Genomic DNA, 22,780 nt, shown 5'->3' on the forward strand with positions numbered 1-22,780 from the left:
GTTTCCCCAACAAAGGGCTTGATCAGTTATGCTAATGCAAATCCCAGGCCTGTGCATCTGGCTCCCAAGATGCATTCCTGACACTAACACTGCAGCTTCTTCACTGTACTTTGACAGAAGCTAGGCTGAAACAGAAGGTTGATCTGAACTCTTAAATTAATAATATAGCCATTATTATTATTTTTTATTATTATCATTATTATTTTACAGAAAGGACAGAGTAGAATAACTACATGGGTTATAATCCACAAAGTTCACACACTAATCCCCCATTACAAAAGCAGACTATATCTCAGTCTTCGGAACAGCTAATTTAAAGATATCTTGTCACCTGATATCATACTATGTTTACAGTATGTAAGACCATACTATGAATAAGTGTGAATTTGTAAAATTTGTAAAAGCTTTACTTTCAAACTCTTTGCATTAGCATATAATATATACCAAATATATACAAAATGTAATGTAATTCACTTGGTTATAATTAGTGAATCACTAAACACCATTAATATTTCAGCGGGTTAAGGTTGCTTGTAACTACTTTTAACTACTAAGTCATAGTACATACAAATATGTACAGTTTTTGTGCCAAGCTTAAGTAAATAAAGTAATAAAAAACAAAAGCTAAGTCACAAAGTCACTCTTAAGTCACTCTTTGCATCCTCTGCTACAAGAATATCCTACAGGATTAATAAAGTTCTATCTAATGCTATTAGTTGTTATATATTATTTAAAAACATTAGGAATAAAATAATATATAATCAGTATATTAAGTGCAAACATGATTTGCACTTATACTGTAGTATTCTAACTACCTTATCTGCAAAAGTGTTGCGTTAAGATCCTTTTTTATTGCACTCATGCATTTTGTTTTGATCCTCCACCCTCTTCCGGTTGAGGCTGGTCATGTGACCTCGTCATCGTCCAATCCGGAGCCAGAAGACCACGGCTCGTAATTTTGAACAGACGGAGAGCAGCCAGCCAGGCGAGCGATGATTGACACCCCACCGACGTTGCTGTTCACGTCCCCGCAGCCAAACACCGATAAATATTTCCTCGAGTGATGGAAAGTTGCACCTCTCGGCATATCGGATGAAGTGGAAACTCTACCGCGGTCTTTTTCGTTGTTTTCCGCGATAAGTATGAGTTCTCATGTTATCACCCCTGGACCGTACCGAGCCACGAAGCTGGTAAGTTAACGTCCATTAAGCTGGCTAACGGTTAACTAGCTAGCTAATCAGTTACTGCCAACGGAATCACCGCAGCTCAGCTGTTAGTCGCTTTAAATAACCGTTACACTTTTTTACAATGAGCAAAACCGAATGTAATTCACTGAATAACTAGAGTTTCCTCTGGACCATCTTTTAAATGAGTGTGGTTTATTGTAAAATAACTACTGCGAGTTGACTCTTGCATCACATCAGTTGCAAAAACTTTATATGTAAGGGTTTTCCAGAGGACAAAATTACTGTAGAATGCATAAGTAACCAGTTATTCTATTAATTAAGTAAGGCATTCGTTTGGTTTATGAAATGTTACTGAGTAAATGCTAATTTAAATCCCCAAAGTTTCTCATAAAGAACCTTAAAGTATATGCACAATGAGAGGGTGGACTCAGGATGCCTTTATACCATTTGTGCATACACATTTATTTATTAATCAATCACAGTGTTAAATCAGAAATACTTTATTAAAACCCTGGTGGGAAATTGGGTGTCATGTTGTTGTTTCTGTCTCATATCTGTTTGATTGTTCTAGGGATTATATGAGTGTTGTTTGTAAATCCTAGCTCATTGCAGTCAGTGGTTTACAGTCACAATACACCAACATTATGAGTGACTGGTTAAGTGATAAAAAACTGATTATGTATTGGTATTATGGCACCAGTCAGTGGGTGGGATGTATCAGACGCAAAGTGAACATTTTGTCCTCAAAGTTGATGTTAGAATCAGAAAAAAAGATTGTGATGGCGAAAACTGCTGCTCCTGTGGGGTGTTCCTGGATTGCCTTGATCAAAAGGAAGGAAAAGGGATTAACCGGCGATAGGGTCACGGGCGTCAAAGGCTCATTCATGAACATAGACGGGTGAAGGCTGGCCTGTGTGGTCTGATCCAACAGATGAGCTACTGAAGCTAAAGAAATAAATAAATAAGGGAAAAACCAATGAAAGCTAAGTAATAAAAATGTGGTTGAATGTACTCACAACCCCCAGTAGGAATATTACATTTGAGAAAAACAAATATTGCACAGAATAGGCATGATAAATGAGTACATTTTCCAAGATGCAGAGTATAAATCTGTGTTTTCCAGGGAATGTGGATGAAACCCAGGTATGATATGTTATTTGCTCTGTTTATCCTCTTCCACAAGAATTTTCTTTTGCATTAACAAAACTGTACCATATCTCATGCTGATAATGTTGTGGTTTACTAGTTTAACTGGTGAAAAAGTTGATGCTCGTTTTGCTGAAAGAGGTGTCAGAACACACGGTTCACCCAAAACAGACCAGTCAGGATTTCCAGACTAACTTTTTTTGCTTTTATATAAACATAAAAGACGGATGAGGTCTGGCATTTATACATATGCAGAACAAGGGCAGGTACAAGTGCAGGTCACTGAAAAGTCTAGTTTCAAATGTAAAGATAAAAGAATCACTGTATACATATACATCATAAATCCCCATGGTTACAACAGTCCCATTTTTTTCCCAATATTCGTCTCCTTTTGTAAGCGAATGGTGAAGATCATTTTCTCCATAATGCATATAGAGTTGATTGTGTTGATAAGAAGGATGATGGTCGGAGGGGGTTCCTCTGGAGCCAACATTTTGTAATCGCCTTTTTTTTTTTTTACTGGCAACTAAAAAGATCTTCAGAAGGTATGAGTCACTCTTACTGAGATCCCTGGGGATATGTCCAAGGTACATTGAGGTAAAAGAAAAGTCAAGTCTCAGATCCGGGACCTCTGAAACCAGTCGGCCCACTTCTTTCCAAAAAAGGCACAATATAAGGGCATGACCAAAAAATGAGAGCATGATCTGTTTCCAGACTAACTTTACGAGGTGTTGAGATCATCAGTGTGATTCACTTGACCTGTTGGGGGTTTTAATTTTGTGGCAGATTGGTTTAAATCAGAATTATAAAATAGACGACTTGAGTTATAATGTAAGCTCTCTCTCTCTTTGTCCTCTTTTCAGTGGAATGAGGTGACTCGGCTGTTTCGGGCTGGCATGCCCCTCAGGAAGCACCGCCAGAGCTTCAGGCACTACTCTTCCTGCTTCACCGCCTCCGCTGCTGTGGAGTGGCTACACCAGCTGCTCCGTAGCAACAACAACTTCGGCCCTGATGTCACCAGGCAACAAACGCTACAGCTCCTGAAGAAGTTTCTAAAGAACCATGTGATCGAGGACGTGAAGGGCCGCTGGGGATCGGAGGATCTAGAGGACAACAACACGCTCTACAGGTAGCCAGTTTGCACTAAATAACATTTAAATTGTTTGGGAAAAACACTGTAAACTTATAAATGAGGTCTGTGTCAATTGTTTTTCCCATAGATTTCCTACCACTTCTCCTCTGAAGCCCATTCCCCGTCCAACTCCGACCTCCAGCTCCATAAAGAAAAGACCTTCATTTAGGGATAAAGAAGGCTTCTTCAAGTTTAGAAGCATCAAGAAACACGAGAAGGAGACTCTGGTGAGTTAGAGTCAACGCCGGCCATTGCATTTTATGTTTTCATGTTCGGGTGGTGGTTCACACTTTTTTCGACTGCAGGAAAATGTGGATCCTGCTCTTCAAGCACAACAAGAGGGAGGAACTCATCCAACAGACGAGCAGCAGATGCAGAGACGAGAGCTGACAGAGGAGGATGAACACGAGATCTGGAAAGACATCACCTTGACCCAGTATGAGCGCACAAATTTAACCCAGATCCATTCACTTATCTGACTCTAGTTGTGCCTTATTAAGTTATAAGATTACATTTGGTATAAACAGAAGGATCGAAGAATCTGATGACTGAGATGTAAGAAAAAGTTAAAGTTTGGGAAATAGATGGTGATTTAAGTTTGTGTTTGATGTTTCAGCCTCCAGAGGATTCTTGGCGTCGCTTCTCTCGATGGGGTTTTAGACCAGCGTTACGTAAACCCACAGAACATCATTCACAATATGAGCAATGTCAACAAACACGGAGTGGTCACACTAGACGACAAGACCAGTAAGTTTATTCACAGACAGAAAAATAAAATCACACCCGATAAGACGTGTTTGACCAGGTCTACTGATCTCATGTGAAGAGCTTAAATAGACAATTATGAAATGAACATTGGGCACATGACTCAGGTTATTAGGACTGTAACTGAAACCTATTTTCTCTTGTTAACAACCTCTAGATGACCTTCCACACTGGGTTTTGTCCGCCATGAAGAGCCTGGCTAACTGTGAGTAGCACATCCTGCATGAACATCCCTTTAATCCCTTTTCGTTCAGTCTTGCGACAGATGCTGTGACGTGCTGGTTGTTTTCCAGGGCCAAAGTACGACAGCGCTCAGCCGTCCTATCCCGGCTTTGAAAGAGACGTCTTCAAATCGGTGTCTGACTACTTCTACAGCCTTCCACAGCCGCTGCTCACATATGAACTGTATGAACTGTTTATCAACGTTCTGGGTAGGTTTACTGTTAATCGTTTTATCCTTTGAGACGCCACTTGTTGGCGTGCTGCAGGAAAATAATGGTCACATTAACATGCTGTGTCCTCTAACAGCGCCTTCTGACCTGGAACAGAGGTTTGGGTTGTTTAACAGAGATGTGAGCAGCTAATGTTTACGCGTCGATGTTTGTTTGTGTCGTCTCTGACCAGCTGATGTTTGTGTATGTACTGTAAAGGTTTGAACTAACCAAACCCTCTCCTTCCTCCTCGCTTTCTGCTTGCACTGACACTCTGCCTGCACTGCTTGGCTCTCTCTGCCCCTCTCCACGTCTGCACCCGCTTTAAGTGTTTTCTGGGTACGTTGCAGCGCCCACCACGCACCCACGAGGGAAACGCAAGAAGTCAGATCTTCCCTCAGCTCCGCCTCCGGCCAAGTCGTCATTTCGTTCCACGGAGTGTCTCCTCCTGTCGCTGCTCAGGCAGGGGACATGCGACGAGACGGAGTCGCCCATGACAGAGGTGCTTGGTGGGAGACTGGCTGCGCTGAGAGGAGCTGGCGGTCAGTTAGGAGGCAGCTGCATTAGTCTCGGTGCAGCCGCTTCCATGAGACCTCAAACCAGGAGCAGCTCACTAGAAACCATCCTCGATGTCTCTGCTCCTCTCAGCAAGCAGCAGCTGTTTCTGTCCAATGACAGCCTGGCGTCATGCGTCCATAGCAACAGGAGCCAGGACGACAGCCCTGACATCACAACTACACTCAGTTATTCAGATTTTAAATCTGTGACAAAAACATCTCCTGTTACTAGTGAGAATGCTCCAGGAGCTACAAACAGAAACAGACTGCCGGTGGTTTCCATGTCTGGACTGTCGGCTGCACCGAGGTCGTGTTCCCTGCGGCCGCGCAGCGTGGGCAGCTGCCTGGACATCGTCATAGAGACCAGGGAGGAAGACGTTAAAGAGATCAAGTGGCAGGGTCGCTCAACCAGCTGCCTCAGCATAAACACTCCTGCAAGCCAGCATCACTCTTCCCTAGCTTCACGTCCTCCCTCGCTGTCCTCCCGCCATCCTTCCTCTTCCTGTCGTCCTCTCTTCCTCTCCTCTTTTTCATCTGCTGCGACCAAAGCACAAGGGTCCAATGCTGCTACAGGACCCGGTGGGCCCAGGCCCGCCTCCAGTACCTCTAATCTTTGGACACTCCCTGCACCTGCTGTTGTCCGACGCTGCCTCAGCTCTGTGGATGTGTCCAAGCCGCCTCGACCCGTTTCACTGTTCAAACCGCCTGTCTGTGTGCCCACCAGCAGCTCCCAGCCCCCCCAACCCAAACCTGAGCACAGTAAGACCGCCTCCCCTCTACCTCTCCGTCCGTCTGTCTGCTTGTCTGTTGATGTCTAATCAAATTAACCTCATCTAACATCTAACCTCTACTAGAGTTTATTGTTTTTTCTGAAAGTAGGGATGAAGCGCTGCAGAAGAATTGCCGCATTTTCTGTCTTTTGTGTTCGTGGCTCATAATTAATTGACAGAAGAAGAGTGAAGCAGAGTTCAAGAGCAGCTCATAGAATCATTCAGATGCGTCACACTGTACCTACTTGTGGTAGAGCTTTTGATTTATCCTGTATTGCCAGGTATAGAGAAAACATTCTGCAGCCTTATGAAGCGATCTGATATAAAAATAAAATATACAATGGAAGTGGTTTAAAGGTTTAAAGGCTGTAAAGAAGAAGCAACCATGTGAGGATTCACAAAGGTATAGACACGGCATAGTAATCTGAAACCCCTTATCCACAGCCGTCCTACTTGGTTCCTCTGGTTCTTGAATATTTCTCTCACAGACTCTGTACAGAATAAAACCTTTTCGCAGCAACTTACAAACATGGAAAGGGTTTTAATTAAAGGACTTTTATTAATGTCCACATAGTATATAAATGGTTTGAAGTCAGTCATGTTATAGCAGCACAGTAGTCAGTCCTGCCACTGATTTGCAGATGATGTATAAATCAGATTATCTTTTAGTATCTCCTCACCACCAGTATCAGCACTATGTTTGCTTTTTTAGAACACATATGTGGCTTGAAGGTTGGCAAGAGGATTTTATTCCACCGCGCTACTTTTATACTTTCCATATTTGTCCCATCTTTGACTGAACTGTTCAGTTTTCAGACAAACCTGTTTCATAGCCTATTACAATACATCCTGTACAGTAGACCCTAATTGCATTAGTGTGTTAATGACGGCTGTACTCCAGTTATGCACACTTAGATCTGAGCTTTCCCTTCTGTATAAAAGTCTATGTTCATAAATCTTACCCAACTCATCTAGCAGTAGTTAATTAATCTCATCATTCATCCATCCATTTGTTTAACCTAGTGACCGTGATGTAGCTGAGATGGATGAATGTGTTCATGGAGAGTGATTCCACTGCCTTTTTGATTCATTCCCAGCTTTCAGCACATTTCTGTCCTCGATACATTATGACCGTGTGTACTGTACGTATGTATGTATGTAGGCGTTCTCCAGCCTCAGTGTGAACGCGTCGCCATCGAGGCCCTGCAGCTCTGCACCCTCCTCCTCCCCCCCGCCTCCCGCAGGAAGCTGCAGCTCCTCATGAGGATGATGTCTCGCATCAGCCAGAACGTGGACATGCCTCGCCTTCACCAAGCCATCGGCACCCGGACACTTGTGAGGAGTTGACGACTGTTCCCAACTGCGATACCTCAAATACTCATCTTGCTGTTAGTTTAGTTTCTTTTAACTTTTTATGTTTTTGTGGTCCTCAGATGGTTCACACGTTTTCAGGCTGCGTCCTGGGCAGCGCTGAGGAGTGTGATCTGGACGAGCTGTTGGCCACCAGACTGGTGTCATTTCTGATGGACCATCAACAAAGCATCCTCTCAGTCCCAGAGTACCTGCTCAGTGCCATCACCGACCACATACAGTACCTGCGCACAGTACAGGTACACCTTTAAACTGCTGCAGTCCACATAAGAAACTAACAAAGCAAGGGAATCTTTCTGACAGTTCATACACCTGTTGTAAACCTCCACTCGTCCAAACTTGGCTAACACTTACTTATGCGAGTGGATTTGATATAGATCAGCGCAAGCACGGATGTTGTTATTGCGCTGATGTGTTTTTACTTTCCTGACCCCAGATCCCGATCGACTCCGTTCCTAACGGCAACGGCCCCGACCCGGTTTGCGTCCCAGTGCCGATCTACGCGTTCTGCCATCAGATTAGCAGCGCCGAGTTTGAACAGCAAAAGCTGGAGGCCTCTCAGAAGGCCATGGAGGAGCTGCTGGAGATGCTGCTGACTGACCAAAACATGAGCGAGAAGGACCGACGCAAGAAACTGAAGCAGGTAACAAAACACTCCTGTAATGTCAGATTTTACATTTTTAATCAGATATTGAACAGTATTTTTTTTCTATATGAACGACTATCGAACTAATTTTGATTCTTTAAATTTTATTATTAAAAAATAAACCTGTCTTAACTTATCAGCCAACATATTTTATGTGGTGACACTACATCCACTTGTTCATTCTATTCATTCTCTAGTGCTTTGCCACATTTAGCTGAACAGTTTCTGTAACTTCATCAATTAATGACACTGTGGTTTATAATTTAGGCAGCAGCATTTTCAGAAGTCTTTAAACTTAACTGTTGTGAGTTTCAGATGAGATATAAAGAGTTACCTAAAACACAAAGATTGATTTAACTTAATTGGAAGCATAAAACTGTTCCAACATACTCATATCTAATGAATGATGTAATGAAATACCTTGAATTAGAAGATTCAATTCTTAAGTTCGCCCTCGGAAAAACAATTTGGCAATCTTTTATAAATTACTATTATCAAATTAAATGTTCAGACAAGAGTTAAGATCCCTTTAGTTGAAGAAAACATAACCGAGAAAGAGATACTGTGCATTATTTTTGTTGTATTTAGGATAACAACAAACCTCCTCAAAAATTATTGTGAAGAGACAGTATTGTATTTTTCTGAGTCTTTGTTGCCTCTCAGTTTCAGAAGCAGTACCCGGACATCTACAGGCGTCGATTTCCCTCCCCAGAGGCCGAGGGCAACAACAAACCAAAGATTAAACCTCCGCTCCTCAACATCAGGAAGACCAAAGCTTTCAGCATCAGGAACTAAACCAACGAAGAAGAAGCAGTCTTGTTGCTCACGCCGTGTTTGCTGCACTACCACTGCACTGAGTTTTCCTGTAGCCGCCGTGAACATTGTGTTACATTGGAAAGACTGTTATTCCTGATTATGTGCTTACATGAGCAGACTTGAACACGTTTGTGTGACTGTTTGTGGATAGACCAGCTGACACAGTTTGAGTCTGTTTATAACATGTTTTCAGGTTTTTAGTTGAACATTTCTCTCTTTCTCTTTTCTCGTCTCCTGTCTTCTCCTCTGGCGGTGTACAAATAAGCTTCAAAGGATATTTGGGAGAAAAATATGCAAATCTGAGACCACTGGTCATCATGGGAACAATTAGATGATATGTTGCTTTATTTATATCAGTGAAGACATTGGGAGCAGCGATAGTTGTCATGTTTTTATATATTTTTATCATAGATGTACGTAGAGTCTGATGTTCAGCCTTTTGCTGGCTTTCTTTTTCCTTTTCTTTGTGTTTTTAAGTCCTTTTAACAGTAATGTTAGTTTATTTTAAAGGATTTTTAGTTGTTTTTTTTTGTTTTTTACTGGGCCAGTTTAATTCTATTCGTTGTGTGTGTTTGTCTCATCTCTGCATCGTTCAGTGCATTAGAGAAATGTTTTGCACTAGGTTTAGGCGTTGTGAATAGCCAGCATGCTTATGTCAATCATCAGAATAGTTAATTTATACATATTTAATTCATATTTGACCCCCTAACAAAACTTTTTTCCCAGTCACACAGTATGTTTTTGTTAAGTAAAAGGTTGCTGCAGCTTCTAACTCATGCTTTATTACATGTTTTCCCCACATCTGTTATTTTCACTGCTATACGGGCGTTTTCTGAGCCCACATCACGGCAACAGACGTGCAACAGACTTGACTCAAAATGTCTATTGCATCCTCATTTTTTTTTTTTTTAACTTATGTTAGGTTATATGAAGTATTTGTTCTACCCAGATAATGTTTGTCTTTACCTCAGATTAAATGGTACGTGTATGTGTTACCGTATATACATGCATCAGCAGTGTTTTTGACTTTTTTTTTTTTTATCTGAGGAGTGAGTGACAACTCTCCTCTGACATTGTTTACTATGCAAAATTGTGGGAAATAAACCTGTTTGGCTCTTCTGTGTTAAAACGTACACAATGGCAGTTGTTTTCTTTTCACTCAAGTTCACGTTCATACGTTGGACGGCGCACTGGTTGGGTCCAGAGGGTGTACGGTCATTGAACAACAGCTTTTTTAATGTTGTAAATCAGGTCTTACAACAAAAGTAGCAGCAACTGTAGTGCTGGCCTGTGAGGTGTAGTGATTCTTTTTATGAAGGAAAAGCTGAATCTTAAGTCCAAATGTTGCATTGTCGCTCCTGACGCCGGCAGCACTGACAACTAGGTGAAAACAAACTGTATCTGTATCTGCAATAAGACACCATTACCACAAAACATGAACAAAACTACAGCTGAAAGATGTGATGTAGGAACTAATAGCAAGTTCCAGCTCTCAACCTTTTTTTCATCATCCGCTGACGTGAATAGTTCTGTCTTTAACATGCAGTCAAAACTATATTTTGCTCTTAACGTCCCACAGGACAAATGACAAATCTGAGAGTGTTAAAGAACTGACAGCACTGGTTGAAAGTGAAGTTTCACAGAAGGTTAAGTCTGTTCTCTCTCTGTAGCCATCAACATCCCTGCTGCTTATGTCAGAGAAGGTTTCAGTCTTGTACGCATGCGCAAACAAACCACAGACACGAATTTTTTACGAATATGAATTAATAGTTACGGATTGAATTCAGCAGCAGTTAATAAAAATCATGGGAGGAGGGTTTTTTATTTTATTTTTTATAATTAATTTTAAGATTTTAATCTACCATGAATTTCTAAAACAATGCGTGAATTAAAATATGACCCTATATAACAACACTTTCGGACAGTTCATAACTTACGGTCTAAACCACAGACTGTATATAAATTATTTATACAGTAAAAAAAAAAAACTGCGGAACAAAACTTGTCGGAATGCGCTGAACACCTATTGGTCGCATTTTCTGATTGCGTCGACGAATACGGAAGTGGGACATCTCTGATGTGACGTGAGCAAGATGATCGCGGATCTGTTAATATTCGGGTAATTTATTGTATTTATTCCTCTTTACATATACACACGTGTGTATTTAGCCAACGCGTTTCTACGTGTGTGTTGTTGTTTTACTGTTTCGTGAGCTAGAGCGCAGCGTGTCGCGCAAAACGGCAGGCTAACTAGCTCTATGCTAACGCTAGCTCTGCGGCTACCAACGTTAGCTCAGCAGGTAAATAACACAAGTACCTGTCCACATATACTTTGTCTCTCTGCTCTCTAGGACTCTACTGGTGAATGCAGGGGCTGTGCTGAATTTCAAGCTGTGAGTGTTACAATAAACCACATCTACTTTCAACTTTGCGTGTTTATTATTAAAACAAAATGAATCTGTCAGTCAGTCAAAGGTTAACGATAACATCAACTTTTATTTACCCCCCAGCGTTGCAGGGGCAGTTAAAAGACAGTAACACACAGGAGATTAAAAAAAAAAAGCAATAAAACATGAAATAAGTAGAAACATTTGGAGAAAATACAATAGAAATCCTTTGAATTCTTGTAAAATAGATGTATTTTCCATATTGCACATCAAAAACTAAAAGATAATGTTATTTCACTCTATGTTTACGTTTGTACATTTGTGGATGTTTTACAGCAAAAGGAAAGAGGGACAGGGATTTGGAGATGACTCCAGAGCGCTAACAACAGGTGTGTATGGTTCTGTAATTTTTATATGGAGATTTAAAATTTTTAATCTGTCATTTTCAAATTACGGCCACAAAAATAACCTGTCTGTATTTCAGGCGACAACATCAGAGAGTTCCTGCTCAGCCTGCGATACTTTCGGATCTTCATCGCTCTGTGGAACGTCTTCATCATGTTCTGCATGATCGTGTGAGTAGAACTCAGTGCTAGTGAACAGGTCGCCGTGTCTAGAGCAGAGGGTGTTGAACTCCTTTTAGTTCAGCGGTTGCATACCGTCACATGCACATTTTGCAGTTTTATTCCCTAAAAAGCGAAAAAATATATCGGCATGAATCCATCACGCTATCAACTGTTGCTAGAATGGCAGCTCTACCAAATTACAAGCTTCCTGTTTCCCACAGAGCTCTGCTGTGGTCAATAACTTATTAAAATATAAATCCATTACGATGAAAACTCTGGTTTTGTGTCATTCTGTCCTACCTGGCCTTTCTGCTATAACACCTCTTTATAGAGCACCACATATTTATTGATTCAAAGATGACTGTTGTTGTCATTTCATTCATTATAAAATTAATAACTTACATTGATTTCATATTATACAAATACTAGCTTTTTATCTTCGGTTATAATGAACTGAAGAAGCCACTTGGATGATTGGTGAAACATCTTCAAGAAAACTGAAGTCCATTTGCCTTTGTGTTAGATTTTAGCAAAGCCACAAAGAATTGATTGAATCTCTTCACGTAAAGGGAGGTCTGACCGAGTATTAGTGCAGCATTCAAGATTTAATTTTTAATGAAAGGCTGTGAAACTGATGCTTTTCTAACCAACTGAATCTCTTTCATCTCCACAGATTGTTTGGCTCATGATCAAAATGTCCTGCTGCGTCCGGTCCTCCACCAGGATGCTGACTGTTCAAGATCGATGATATCAACTTCTCTTTGATTGGACTTTTCTGCTCCTTTTTCCTTTTATATTGTTATTGTGCTCCATTTGGTTTACGACCCAAAAATAAAATGTCAGTTTGCTAGCTTCATCACATAAAAATTCAACATCTCTTTCTTTCTTTTTTCTTTTTTTACTGATATTTGGGACAACCATCTCTTGATTTTACACTGTCGGCTGTTATGTGTGTTGCATGCAGCGTCTTAGATTAAAACCAGTGCCACTGTCTTTTATTCTGGAGCACATATGTTGTACATACTGTATATGTATTTTATTGTAAAATGTTTTTATTCTTAATAAAAACAAAATGTGGTTATGGGCCATGAAGTGACTGCTTGGTGTTCAGACAGAGGCAGAAACAGCAAGTGCTGCTTTAAATTAATGTGAGCATTTAAGCATATGGCAGCAGCAGTAAGATCACTGGTACTAGATTGACCATGATGTTGCAGGAACTAATGTTTGGAGTTCTTCGCTCCCAGCAGGTGAGAAACAGATTCCAGGTTTGTAAAAAGAGTTGTCTGTAATAAAGCTCGCCTGGATGAATCCTGAGCTCTATGATCAGATCTGACGTCACCCCTTTTTCTCTGATAGTTTTCATTACCCTGTCACCAAATTAGTTGTCTCCATATCCACACTGCGACTGTGTATTTTACTTATTTTTCATATTATTTTTTTGTAATGAACTATGCGAAGACGATCAAGTCGTTATTGAGTAAAGATTAACGTGTGTTCACATTTTACCATCAAACATGTTAATAGTATTTTATCCAGTGATACGACGAAGGAAACTGGACATAGATTTAGATTTTTTCAAACTGCACCATGAAACAAAAAACTCCTGCTTCAGGTTCCAGTCAGGTGGGTGTAATATAGGATCATTTAACACTCCAGGAAATTGATATTAACGTGATAGCACTGGCTGACAGCATAGCTTGTATGGCCTGCTCAGTGGCTAACCAAACAAAGAAATATCGCTACCAACCAACATGAAGATATCAGATACCTGGCCTAGTCAACAGCAATATGCAGCATTTCATTTGGGGTTTCAAGTGGGCGCCTCCCTTCACCGAAGTTTCATTAAGTTAAGTACTTTAGGGCTCGGGCTCCTCGGGCTCTTTAGGCACCTGCAAAACTGAACCCACATACACAAGTGATGGACCCTCTTTCCAGATCTTTGACCCTGCCAAATCATTGCCCAGGATGACATCAACCCCCTGTATCGGCCACTGAGAACGGATGACCATATCAACTTCACCACACACCAAATCAGAATCAAGATGGAACCGATGAACAGGAACCAAGAGTGTAACCAGCCCAAAGCCTAAAACTCTCCCTTCGTTGTCCCTCTCTCTGGCATTGGCCACCAGCTGAGCTACTGACATGCGTTAAAACTAGGGATGCACCGAAATGAAAATTCTTGGCCAAAACCGAAAATGAAAACCCAAGGCCGAAAACCGAAACGCCGAAATAAATTATTATGACAGTTATTAGTACCATTGCACTGCAATTGCATAAATTAATATTAATGTTTCAAAGAATAAATCAATTGCAAAATTATGAAGATATTTATTTAGCACATTCCAACAATGCACAATATAAAATAAAACAAAATTCAAAATAAAATGTTTAACTTGACCCCACTCATGTTTAATTAATTAAATAATAATGGAGCAAAAGCTTTTGCAGCTGGAAATCAGCATCGATCCACTGTGCGGTTAGACTGAGCTGAGATTTGTTTTTATTTTTATTAAGAAAAAAATGGTGCACTGCACCTTTAGAAATTTTTTGTATTAAAAATAAATTGTTGAATAATAATTTGTTTTCCATGTGTTCATATCACTCAAAAATATGCATCTAATTCAGTTCAGGTTCTAGTCAAATGGTTAAAAAATCGTTTCACACACACAGATAAGGGATAAAAAAATTCACCACGCCGGGAAAGGTGAAAGCAATCGGGTCGCCCTTGTTTATTTTTCAGGGAGAAACTCATTCAGCTGTGCGACGTGTAGCGATTGTTATTTTCCCATTTATCATCACGTCCCTTTCGCGCTTCCGTAGTTCCCAGTTTGCGTGATGACGTCACGCCTCACGCAGCCTGCGGAGCGAAGGAGGACCACCGGTCTCCCTGGTGTGTGCGATAGAAGGAGCCGTCAGCTGTGGAGGGTAACCACTTCCCTTTTAGCGACCCCCGGTTCGAAATAAACACCGAGAGAAAACAACGGATCTTCCGCAGCGGGACGGGAGATGGATAACAGTAAACCGAGCGTGGTCGTCACAGGTTTGCATCGCGTTAGCTGTCATTGTTGTGGTGTTTGTGAACAGCGGGTGAAGTGGAGGAAAAGTTGAGGAGATGACAACTGCTCTACTGTTAATGGCGTCAGTGTCTGTTTCTGCTGCACTCAGCTTCAGCTGTGGACAGGAATAACCATTTTACTTGTAGTTTTAAGAACAACACTTGTTGTTGTTTTCTGTTGGGTTTTTTTCCTCCGGTTATTTATGGTGTAATTACCGGTTAGTTGGCATTATCATTGTCTTGTTTACATGAAGTCAGAATTAATTAATTTAGACATGAATAGATTTTTCTTTATGGTTGTTGTTGTCTGTCCACACTTTTGCACCGCTTTTGGTAATGTGCAAATAATGAAATTAGTTTCTGGATATTTATTAACAAAGGAAAAGACAAAGTTAATAAATAAAAGAGGAAAAGCTAACATTAATCAAACTAACAGTGGCTGTATCAATATTTTTTTTTAATTCTAATGACAGTTTTAACTTTTTCTTCTTCGTTGCTTTGTGTTGAGAGTTTCAGCCACTGTCAGACTTGGCCTTGACATCCTTCCAGACATGCTGTCATTATGGATCTGTTATGAAACATGAAGCGCTTAAAATTAAATAACTGGAAACCAATCTGTAAATATAAAACCAGATGCTGACAGCTTACTGTACTGGTGTGTGTATGGAAGCTCATCCAGTTTATTCCCTGTTTATAACTTTAATTTGCATAATAATATGCAAGCCTGCAAAAAAACTGAAACAAGATCTACAGCATCCGAACGAATTGGTCTTAAAAGCTTTGATTTACAAGTTTTATTTTGTGTTTCTCTTCATTAAACAAGAAAATCTACAATAATAATTACTGTCTTATCGGTAAATATATTTGTATCCTGCATTGGTTTTTTCCAAAAAAGTACACTCGGCGCAACAAACGTGCACAAACTTGAAGTCTCCATTTTAAGCAGGAGAAACGGAGACAGTGATTTGGTGTTTTCAGACACAAAGGGTTGCAGAAACTCGCAGCCCCAGCTGATAGAGGACGTGTAGATTGCCTGGGAACAGCACCTTCACAATAGCGCGCCGGCTGGCAGCTGCCGGCCCCTCGCTCTGCTCCTTTTCATCAGCCTGTCAGACAGACTGATCCTTTCTCCACCCAACCCCCAGGGACCCGCTGACCCTCGGTCGGGTGGTGGAGGGGGATCAGCAATGGATCCCTGTATAAACAACCCTGAGTGAGAGTGAATGTCTGTAGTTTTTTGTAGGAGAAAACAGCCAATTTAGACTCCACTACATTTGCAGTATTTTGTTATTAGTGGATATTTGAGGATTCAAATTTGTGATCCATTGTATTTCGTTGCTAAATCGTCAAACCAGTGTGACTCAGACTCCATAACCAGAAACGTAATGTCACACCAACCTTACAGCAACAGCATTAGTTCAGCTCCTGAAGTACTTAATGTGTTTTGCAGGTTTTGGGCCGTTTGGAGAGCACACCGTCAATGCCAGCTGGGAAGCAGTGCAGGTATTTTTCATTTATTTTTTTTTTGTTATAACACACATATTCATTATATTTCAGTTCAGGGAAAAAAAAAAAAAAAAAATCTCTATGGTCATCGTGTCATTTGAACCTGTATGGACAATGATGCCCTGATAGCAGCCGGCCGGCTTCACACCGCGCAGCTTCATGTGGGGGGATGATGGTGGTTGTCAGGGTGTCTAGACGGACTTGATAAGGATATTAAAGGCACACAAAAGGCCGCATTGTGGCGAGGTCACAGACGTGGTCAAACAAGCCTCATTTCAATACAAGTGGGGGTCAGTGTCCGCGGCTGTTTGTCCTGCAGGGAGATTGGGGGGAGGTGTTGGTCCACTGGCTCTGAATTTGGCACAGATTTGTCTTCCTTATGACGTGTGTCGTTGCATCTTTTATTCTTTGCTTTCCTAATATTATTATAAGATGGCGTAGTGTCGTGTTTTAATATTTGCAGGTTATAATTTTAGAGTTAAGTGTAAAATTGGGATTGGATAGACAATGGAAAGATACTTATCCTATAAGAAAATGGAAATGGGGACTGAAATGTACCAATTTAACCTACAAAATGTTGAATATGTAGGGATATGTTTTGCAGGAACACAACAAAAACATGGAGAAAGAATTAACAGACACTTGCATGTTGTGGTTTGTCAAGATCATGCTACTGCAATTGAATAACTGCAGCTGAATAACACACATTACCTAAAATCAGCTTAAGTAACTGCAAATGTTGTCCTGCCACTTTAAAGTTTAGTTTTTCCGTCTGTTCTGGCAGGAACTGAAGAAGCTCGGACTGGGCAGTGAAGTGGACTTGCATGTGTACGAGGTTCCTGTCGAGTACCAGACTGTCCAGAGTTTGGTTCCTTCGTTATGGAAGCAGTATCATCCACGGGTAAGAGGAGAACCACACTGACCTCCTCACGTTGTTGCGTATTTAAAGGTTCTTATACTTTCTGTGTCTTGTGTTGACCAGTTGGTAGTCCACGTTGGAGTCTCGGGCATGGCCACCACTGTCACGTTGGAGAAGTGTGGCAGAAATCATGGCTACAAGGGCCTGGACAACAGCAGCTTCTGCCCTGACTCACAGTGCTGCGTTGTGGGAGGCCCCGACTGTATCAACTCAGTTATTGACATGGAATCAGTCTGCAAGAGGGTGACTGCGTCGGGACTGGGTGTAGCCGTGTCTGTCTCAAAGGACGCCGGAAGGTAATTATTTCTTTGTACTTTTGACTTTTACCAGTGCCCCACATGCTTCAACTCTTCAGGGAGGAACTACATGATAACACATTCCTGTCATGCTGCTGAAGACACAAATCGGCTGTACGCTTTGGTGCCTTTCTTCTTGTTTTGAGGCAAAACTGTGTACACAACTTGAAGTCACTGAATGGATCACTGTCTGACATGGATGTACGTACGCACACAGCAATGCTGTACTAGATTTTTTTCCCTAGAGGGTCCCCTTTGGCATTTTAAAACAAGTGTCCTGGTGAATGTCTAACTTACGCTGTTTGAGCTTAAAGAGAGGACCAGTAGGTCCTGGGTGTATGGCACACATCGTTGTCCTATGGCCATTACTGTGTGCATTACAGAATCATTACATTTGTCTTTGTCCATCTGAGAAAACAAAATATCCTGAAGCCCTGATTTTATTCTTGTTGGCCAGTTCGTTTGATTTTGTTTCTTTGTCTTTGAGATTTTGTTTTGTTTTTGCTTTGCAGCCTTTACTTCCTCTAGATTAGACTTATCTAAGTCTACTCTAGAGGAAGTAAAGGCTGCAAAGCAAAAGCTAAGCCTTTACTTCCTCTACTTTATTTATTACAGCCATGTGTAACTTGGCCTAAATTGCCACCTTCTTTTCAGACCTACCTGCAGCAGCTGTTCTAAACACATACAATTCACATTTCAAAAGTCAGATTTGCTTGAGTATTATTCATTCATTCATTTATTTTCTGTAACCGCTTGTCCTGTGAGAGTTGTGGGGGGGGGCAGGCTGGACCCTATCCCGGCTGTCATCGGGCAAGAGGCGGGGTACACCCTGGACAAATCTCCAGTCTATTGCAGGGCTAACACAGAGAGACAGACAACCAATTTAGAATCACCAAGTAGCAAGCATGTCTTGTGAAATACTGATTAACTTGCACAATTCTTTCAAATGAATCTAGAGCTGTAGAGCCTTTTACTCACTGTTTATCTGTCTGCCACACAACGTCATTGTTTTTGGTTCAGTCTCAGCGCTCTCATGGGATCATTTCTGGCTTTCGCAGGCAGCTGTTTTCAAAGAAAACTGTGAAAGAAATCTTCCAGATACCTACTAACGCTAGGCACCAAACTGAAGATAGGGTGTTTAGCAGCTAGCTAGATATTTCCAAGTCAGAACTTAATGGAGACAGAAAAAAAAAGACCTAAAACAATACTTATCCATATTATACATCTCTAGAAGACAGTGAACAGTAAATGCCATGTGGACACACTGGTCGGGCCATTATAATGATCTACACAAGAGTAGGTTTATGTGTAACACATTCACAAAACAGTGTGGCTGGTTACATGGCGTTAGCTTTCATCAAATCTCCTGTCTTGCACTCTTCTCTAACAGGTATCTCTGCGATTTCACCTACTACACGTCTCTGTATCTGAGCCGCGGCCATTCTGCCTTCATTCACGTGCCTCCTCTCGGAAAGCCTTACAGCAGGGAAGATCTGGGCCGTGCCCTGCAGGCCATCGTCCAGGAGATGCTGGAGCTCCTGGACCAGGCCGAGGACAAGATCCACTGCCAGCAGCACTTCCACTAAGTGACCTCCAGATGCCAACCAGCCTCTCCAGCCCTGACCACACAAGAGAAATTGCACTTAACCACAAGTAGCCAAACTTCTTCTTTTTTTTTTTACTGTTGTCTTTTCGTGGACATGATGAATTTTCATTATTCCAAGTACCGGCTGTTTTCAGTGTATATTTGTATTCCTTTTTAGTATTGGTTTCTCAGTTTACTTACTTTTGAATGTCTCCCAGTGGTGAGAAGATAAAAATGGGAGTCTGAAGACAACCCTAGGTCACGCTGTATTGTAAAGCTTTTATCCCAGTTCCAAGGAACATAAAACATTTTGACTTTGGAGTTTTAAATTACAGAGAAATCTGAAGAATCTGAAAGAAATTATTATTTAATTTAACACATACAAGGACAAGATCATTTTAAAGGCTCACATTACTAATGACAAGACAACACGTATGGTGCTTTTTGGTTAATGCCCTGTGTGTCCATACTGCTAAACCACCTCCATATGTGGCCTGATCTCAGATTTATTCAGTGCATCTTTACCAGGTCTGAATAAGAGCATATGAGTTGCAAACGGTCTGTAATGTGGCAGATATTCCAACATATTACCCCAAGTGTGCCTCCTATTAATGCACCTTATAGGGTTAGGGTTAGTGAAATGATTATAGAAGGCACATTTGGGGACACTGGGGAATCATAATGCCCCTTCTTCAAATTTTCAATTTACAAGTTTACTCTGTTAAATATGTTTCCGCAAGCAGGGTGGTTAATGTACCTAACACGTTATGGTTTAAGTCGTTTTATTAGTGAACCTTGTTTGGTTATTTCTTTTTGACTTCACGTCTTTCGTTCCACGTGCTCTATAGCCTGCCTGTGCTGTTCCACGTTTGATGTTTGAATTGTTTCTTGAGTCCTTCTTTTCTTTATAAGAAGTTGTAAATTTGCCTTCTTTTACAAAGGTTATTTAAATCAGGGAACGGGTTGGTTCCAGCTCATATCCCCCCCCAGTTTTGTCGGCCCAATTCTGACGGAAAAAAACTCCCAAATCCACCCCTCTGAGATCTGGCCCCAGGCTGTGCAATGTTATTTTACAGATCTCACGCGTTGTTTTAGTAAGAAAACAATATTAATATTGTATCGCTGCTGCACAACTGTTAAAAATAATAATTTAATAACAGAATCCCCATGAAACAATTTAGTTTTTTAAGGAATTTACCCGACACGTGATCTTAAATTCAATTAAAGACCAAATTTTTCTTCTTTTTTTTTTTCATAGTTGTGCAGCCCCCTCTCTTATCACTTAATGAAAGCTTTCCGATGTTCCCGTCATTGAATCAGATATAGCTGCTTATTTTATCCAAGAATTTGATTTGATGATGTTGGACTCCCAAGTTCAGTCAGAGTTGGGCCCTGGATTTTATTTCTGTAGCACTTTCTCTCTCTCTCTCTCTTTTTGTTTTTGTTTGTATTTCAGTTTTACTTGGTCTGGACTTCGGACAGCGTTTCTCAAGCAATGTGAAATCTGTGTGTTTTATATTTTTGATTTTCAGTCACTTGAACTTGAAATATGTAGCTTTTCCAGACACACACATACACACACACACACATTTTTGACCTTTTTCTCCCAGCAAATCTAATGTCGTATGATTTATTGGTGAGTTATGCTTTTTGTTTTCCTCAGCTTTGCTTTGTTTTGGCCTGTTTCAACACAGAGCATCCTTCACTTTGTCTCTGATTGTGACACTCCCATCAGTAAATGTTCAGTTTTATGGCTTTTATGGCGCTCACTGTCGATACACTGCTTCAGCACCCTGTGTGTACCCCCAACAGAACTGTTTGCGGGAAACATAGATGTAGTTTTTAACTGTTGTAGATAGTTTTAGGGGTACTGTTCATGGTGTTGCAGCATTGAGCTGGTGCCACTGAGCTGGAGTAAATCCGCTCACCTTTTTACAACAAATTAGTATCCGGGGGCACAGAACTTCTTCTCAAGTTTCATCCTAGCCTTTGTCATTAACTTTGATTTAAAAATCTCTGCTGGGACTGATTGGCAGGTTCCAGCTTCTGATTTGTAGGAGTTTTTGTTGGCTTCCTGAGTGCTGAGATGTTTTTTTCAGGAGCCGCCTGCAGAATGTCTGCTCACAAAAGCGAAAGCCTCAAGTTTACATACGAGGTGACCTCTGACCCCGACTCTCCCGTGCCTTGCTGTTGTTCATGTGCGTTATGAAGAAAAAAAAAAAAGGCCTTACTAGTGGGTCAGTTCAAAGACGTGTTTCTGATGCTGTCCAGTCAGATGTGTGGCTACCTCAAAGTTTTTTATCTCGGCGTGTGCTCCGGTGTACACTAACATCATGGCTCTGTGATTTATCGTGACTTCCTGTGTTTTAAGGAGAATCCACTGAAAGTTATCTTCTTCTGCTTCAGTAACAAAGCGCTGTCGGAGTGAGTGATCTCAGCTTTGTAAAAGGAAAGGCTTTGAAATAAAGAATATTAAAGGATTACAATTAATGTATTTGTGTGTCTGTGTGTTATTATAGTGCTGTATATTAGCTATTATGCAGCATGACTTGTCAATTGATCAAAATGTAAAAGTTGGCTCATCTTTTTGCTAATTAACTGGAGCTGGAGTCTATCCCGGCTGTCATTGGGCGAGAGGAGGGGTACACCCTGGACAGGTCACCAGTCTATCACAGGGCTAACACAGAGAGACAGACAACCATTCACACTCACGCATACGGCCAATTTAGAATCACCAATGAACCTAACCAGCATGTCTTTGGACGGTGGGAGGAAGCCGGGAATACCTGGAACATGCAAGGCCCAGTCTGCCTGGATTCAATAAGTGCTAACAGAAAAGCAACATAAAACTTGTAAAAAATCAATCAATAAATAAATAAAATTGCTAAAAACAGCAGAAAAATCACCTTTTCATAGTTCAAGTTTTCTCTTGTTTAAATTGAACTATTTAATGGTTTAACATTTGATTTATAAATAATAAAATCATTAATTACTGTGCCGTTTATCCTGATTATTTGTGGATTGAGAATAAACAAACGAATTAAGTAATGCATATTGATATATATTGTATAATTAGTTATTAACTTGTTTTATTACCATTTTGATGACACTCGTGGTCCTCCACAACGACACGTTTCGATGTGCAGAAGTCAGGTCAATTATTTAACTGAAGAGTGATACTTCTTAGGAGCATGTATGATCTTTGATAGGCCAACTGTGAATTTGACTCCATTGTCGCAAATCAATTCTCCAGAAAAACGTGCTGCCTATTGCGTTAGTGGCGCAGGAAAAGTTATGCAAAGCGCGCTCCGCTTCACTCACATCTTCCGTCGCTTACACTACGTGTTGCTGGAGTTGTTCGGGTTTTAAGCAGGCCTCTTGAGTGTCGTCGTTTTACAGTTAGGTGTCCTCCTTCTGTCAAATGTCCAGCGTACTGAACTATGGCTGGATCAACCTGTTTGCGTGCCACGTATATGTCAGTGTCCATGCCTTCAGGTTCCCAGTATCTCTCAGTGCATGCAAAACAAACCTTTAAATAATCTTGTAAGGGCAATGCAGAGGTCTTGAAGTCATAAATAAGATCATGCACAGGTTAAAATTTTAGTCTATAACAATTTTGCAGTTGATCCCATTACCAAACTA

At 40.9% G+C, this 22,780-nt stretch overlaps 4 protein-coding genes across 4 annotated transcripts; all 4 read left to right on the forward strand.

Moving 5' to 3' along the window:
* The first annotated feature begins 3,129 nt into the window (after nucleotides 1–3,129).
* LOC311490378 (DEP domain-containing protein 1A-like) lies at nucleotides 3,130–9,953 on the forward strand. Its single transcript, XM_084547826.1, has 10 exons — nucleotides 3,130–3,462; nucleotides 3,554–3,692; nucleotides 3,771–3,901; nucleotides 4,082–4,212; nucleotides 4,388–4,435; nucleotides 4,524–4,661; nucleotides 7,151–7,323; nucleotides 7,422–7,598; nucleotides 7,796–8,002; nucleotides 8,669–9,953. The coding sequence occupies exons 1-10, from the start codon at nucleotides 3,230–3,232 to the stop codon at nucleotides 8,798–8,800; spliced, it is 1,509 nt and encodes a 502-aa protein (XP_084403952.1). The 5' UTR covers nucleotides 3,130–3,229; the 3' UTR covers nucleotides 8,801–9,953.
* Nucleotides 4,990–6,036, forward strand: LOC311490536 (DEP domain-containing protein 1A-like; the record flags this gene model as incomplete). The annotated part of the gene is made up of 1 exon (XM_084548071.1): nucleotides 4,990–6,036. A coding segment is annotated over one exon (1,047 nt), but the record flags the coding sequence as incomplete, so codon positions are not given.
* Nucleotides 9,954–10,786: 833 nt separating the features above from the next.
* Nucleotides 10,787–12,860, forward strand: smim7 (small integral membrane protein 7). The gene is made up of 5 exons (XM_084547486.1): nucleotides 10,787–10,940; nucleotides 11,173–11,214; nucleotides 11,545–11,597; nucleotides 11,693–11,783; nucleotides 12,448–12,860. The coding sequence occupies exons 1-5, from the start codon at nucleotides 10,915–10,917 to the stop codon at nucleotides 12,461–12,463; spliced, it is 228 nt and encodes a 75-aa protein (XP_084403612.1). The 5' UTR covers nucleotides 10,787–10,914; the 3' UTR covers nucleotides 12,464–12,860.
* Nucleotides 12,861–14,452: 1,592 nt separating this feature from the next.
* On the forward strand, nucleotides 14,453–21,610 carry LOC311490785 (pyroglutamyl-peptidase 1-like). The gene is made up of 5 exons (XM_084548476.1): nucleotides 14,453–14,817; nucleotides 16,283–16,335; nucleotides 17,123–17,239; nucleotides 17,321–17,553; nucleotides 18,944–21,610. Exons 1-5 carry the CDS (start codon nucleotides 14,784–14,786, stop codon nucleotides 19,137–19,139), a joined length of 633 nt encoding a protein of 210 aa, XP_084404602.1. The 5' UTR covers nucleotides 14,453–14,783; the 3' UTR covers nucleotides 19,140–21,610.
* Nucleotides 21,611–22,780: the final 1,170 nt, after the last annotated feature.

Source organism: Chelon labrosus (assembly GCF_963514085.1).
Source record: "Chelon labrosus genome assembly, chromosome: 7".
NCBI classification, from domain to species: domain Eukaryota; kingdom Metazoa; phylum Chordata; class Actinopteri; order Mugiliformes; family Mugilidae; genus Chelon; species Chelon labrosus.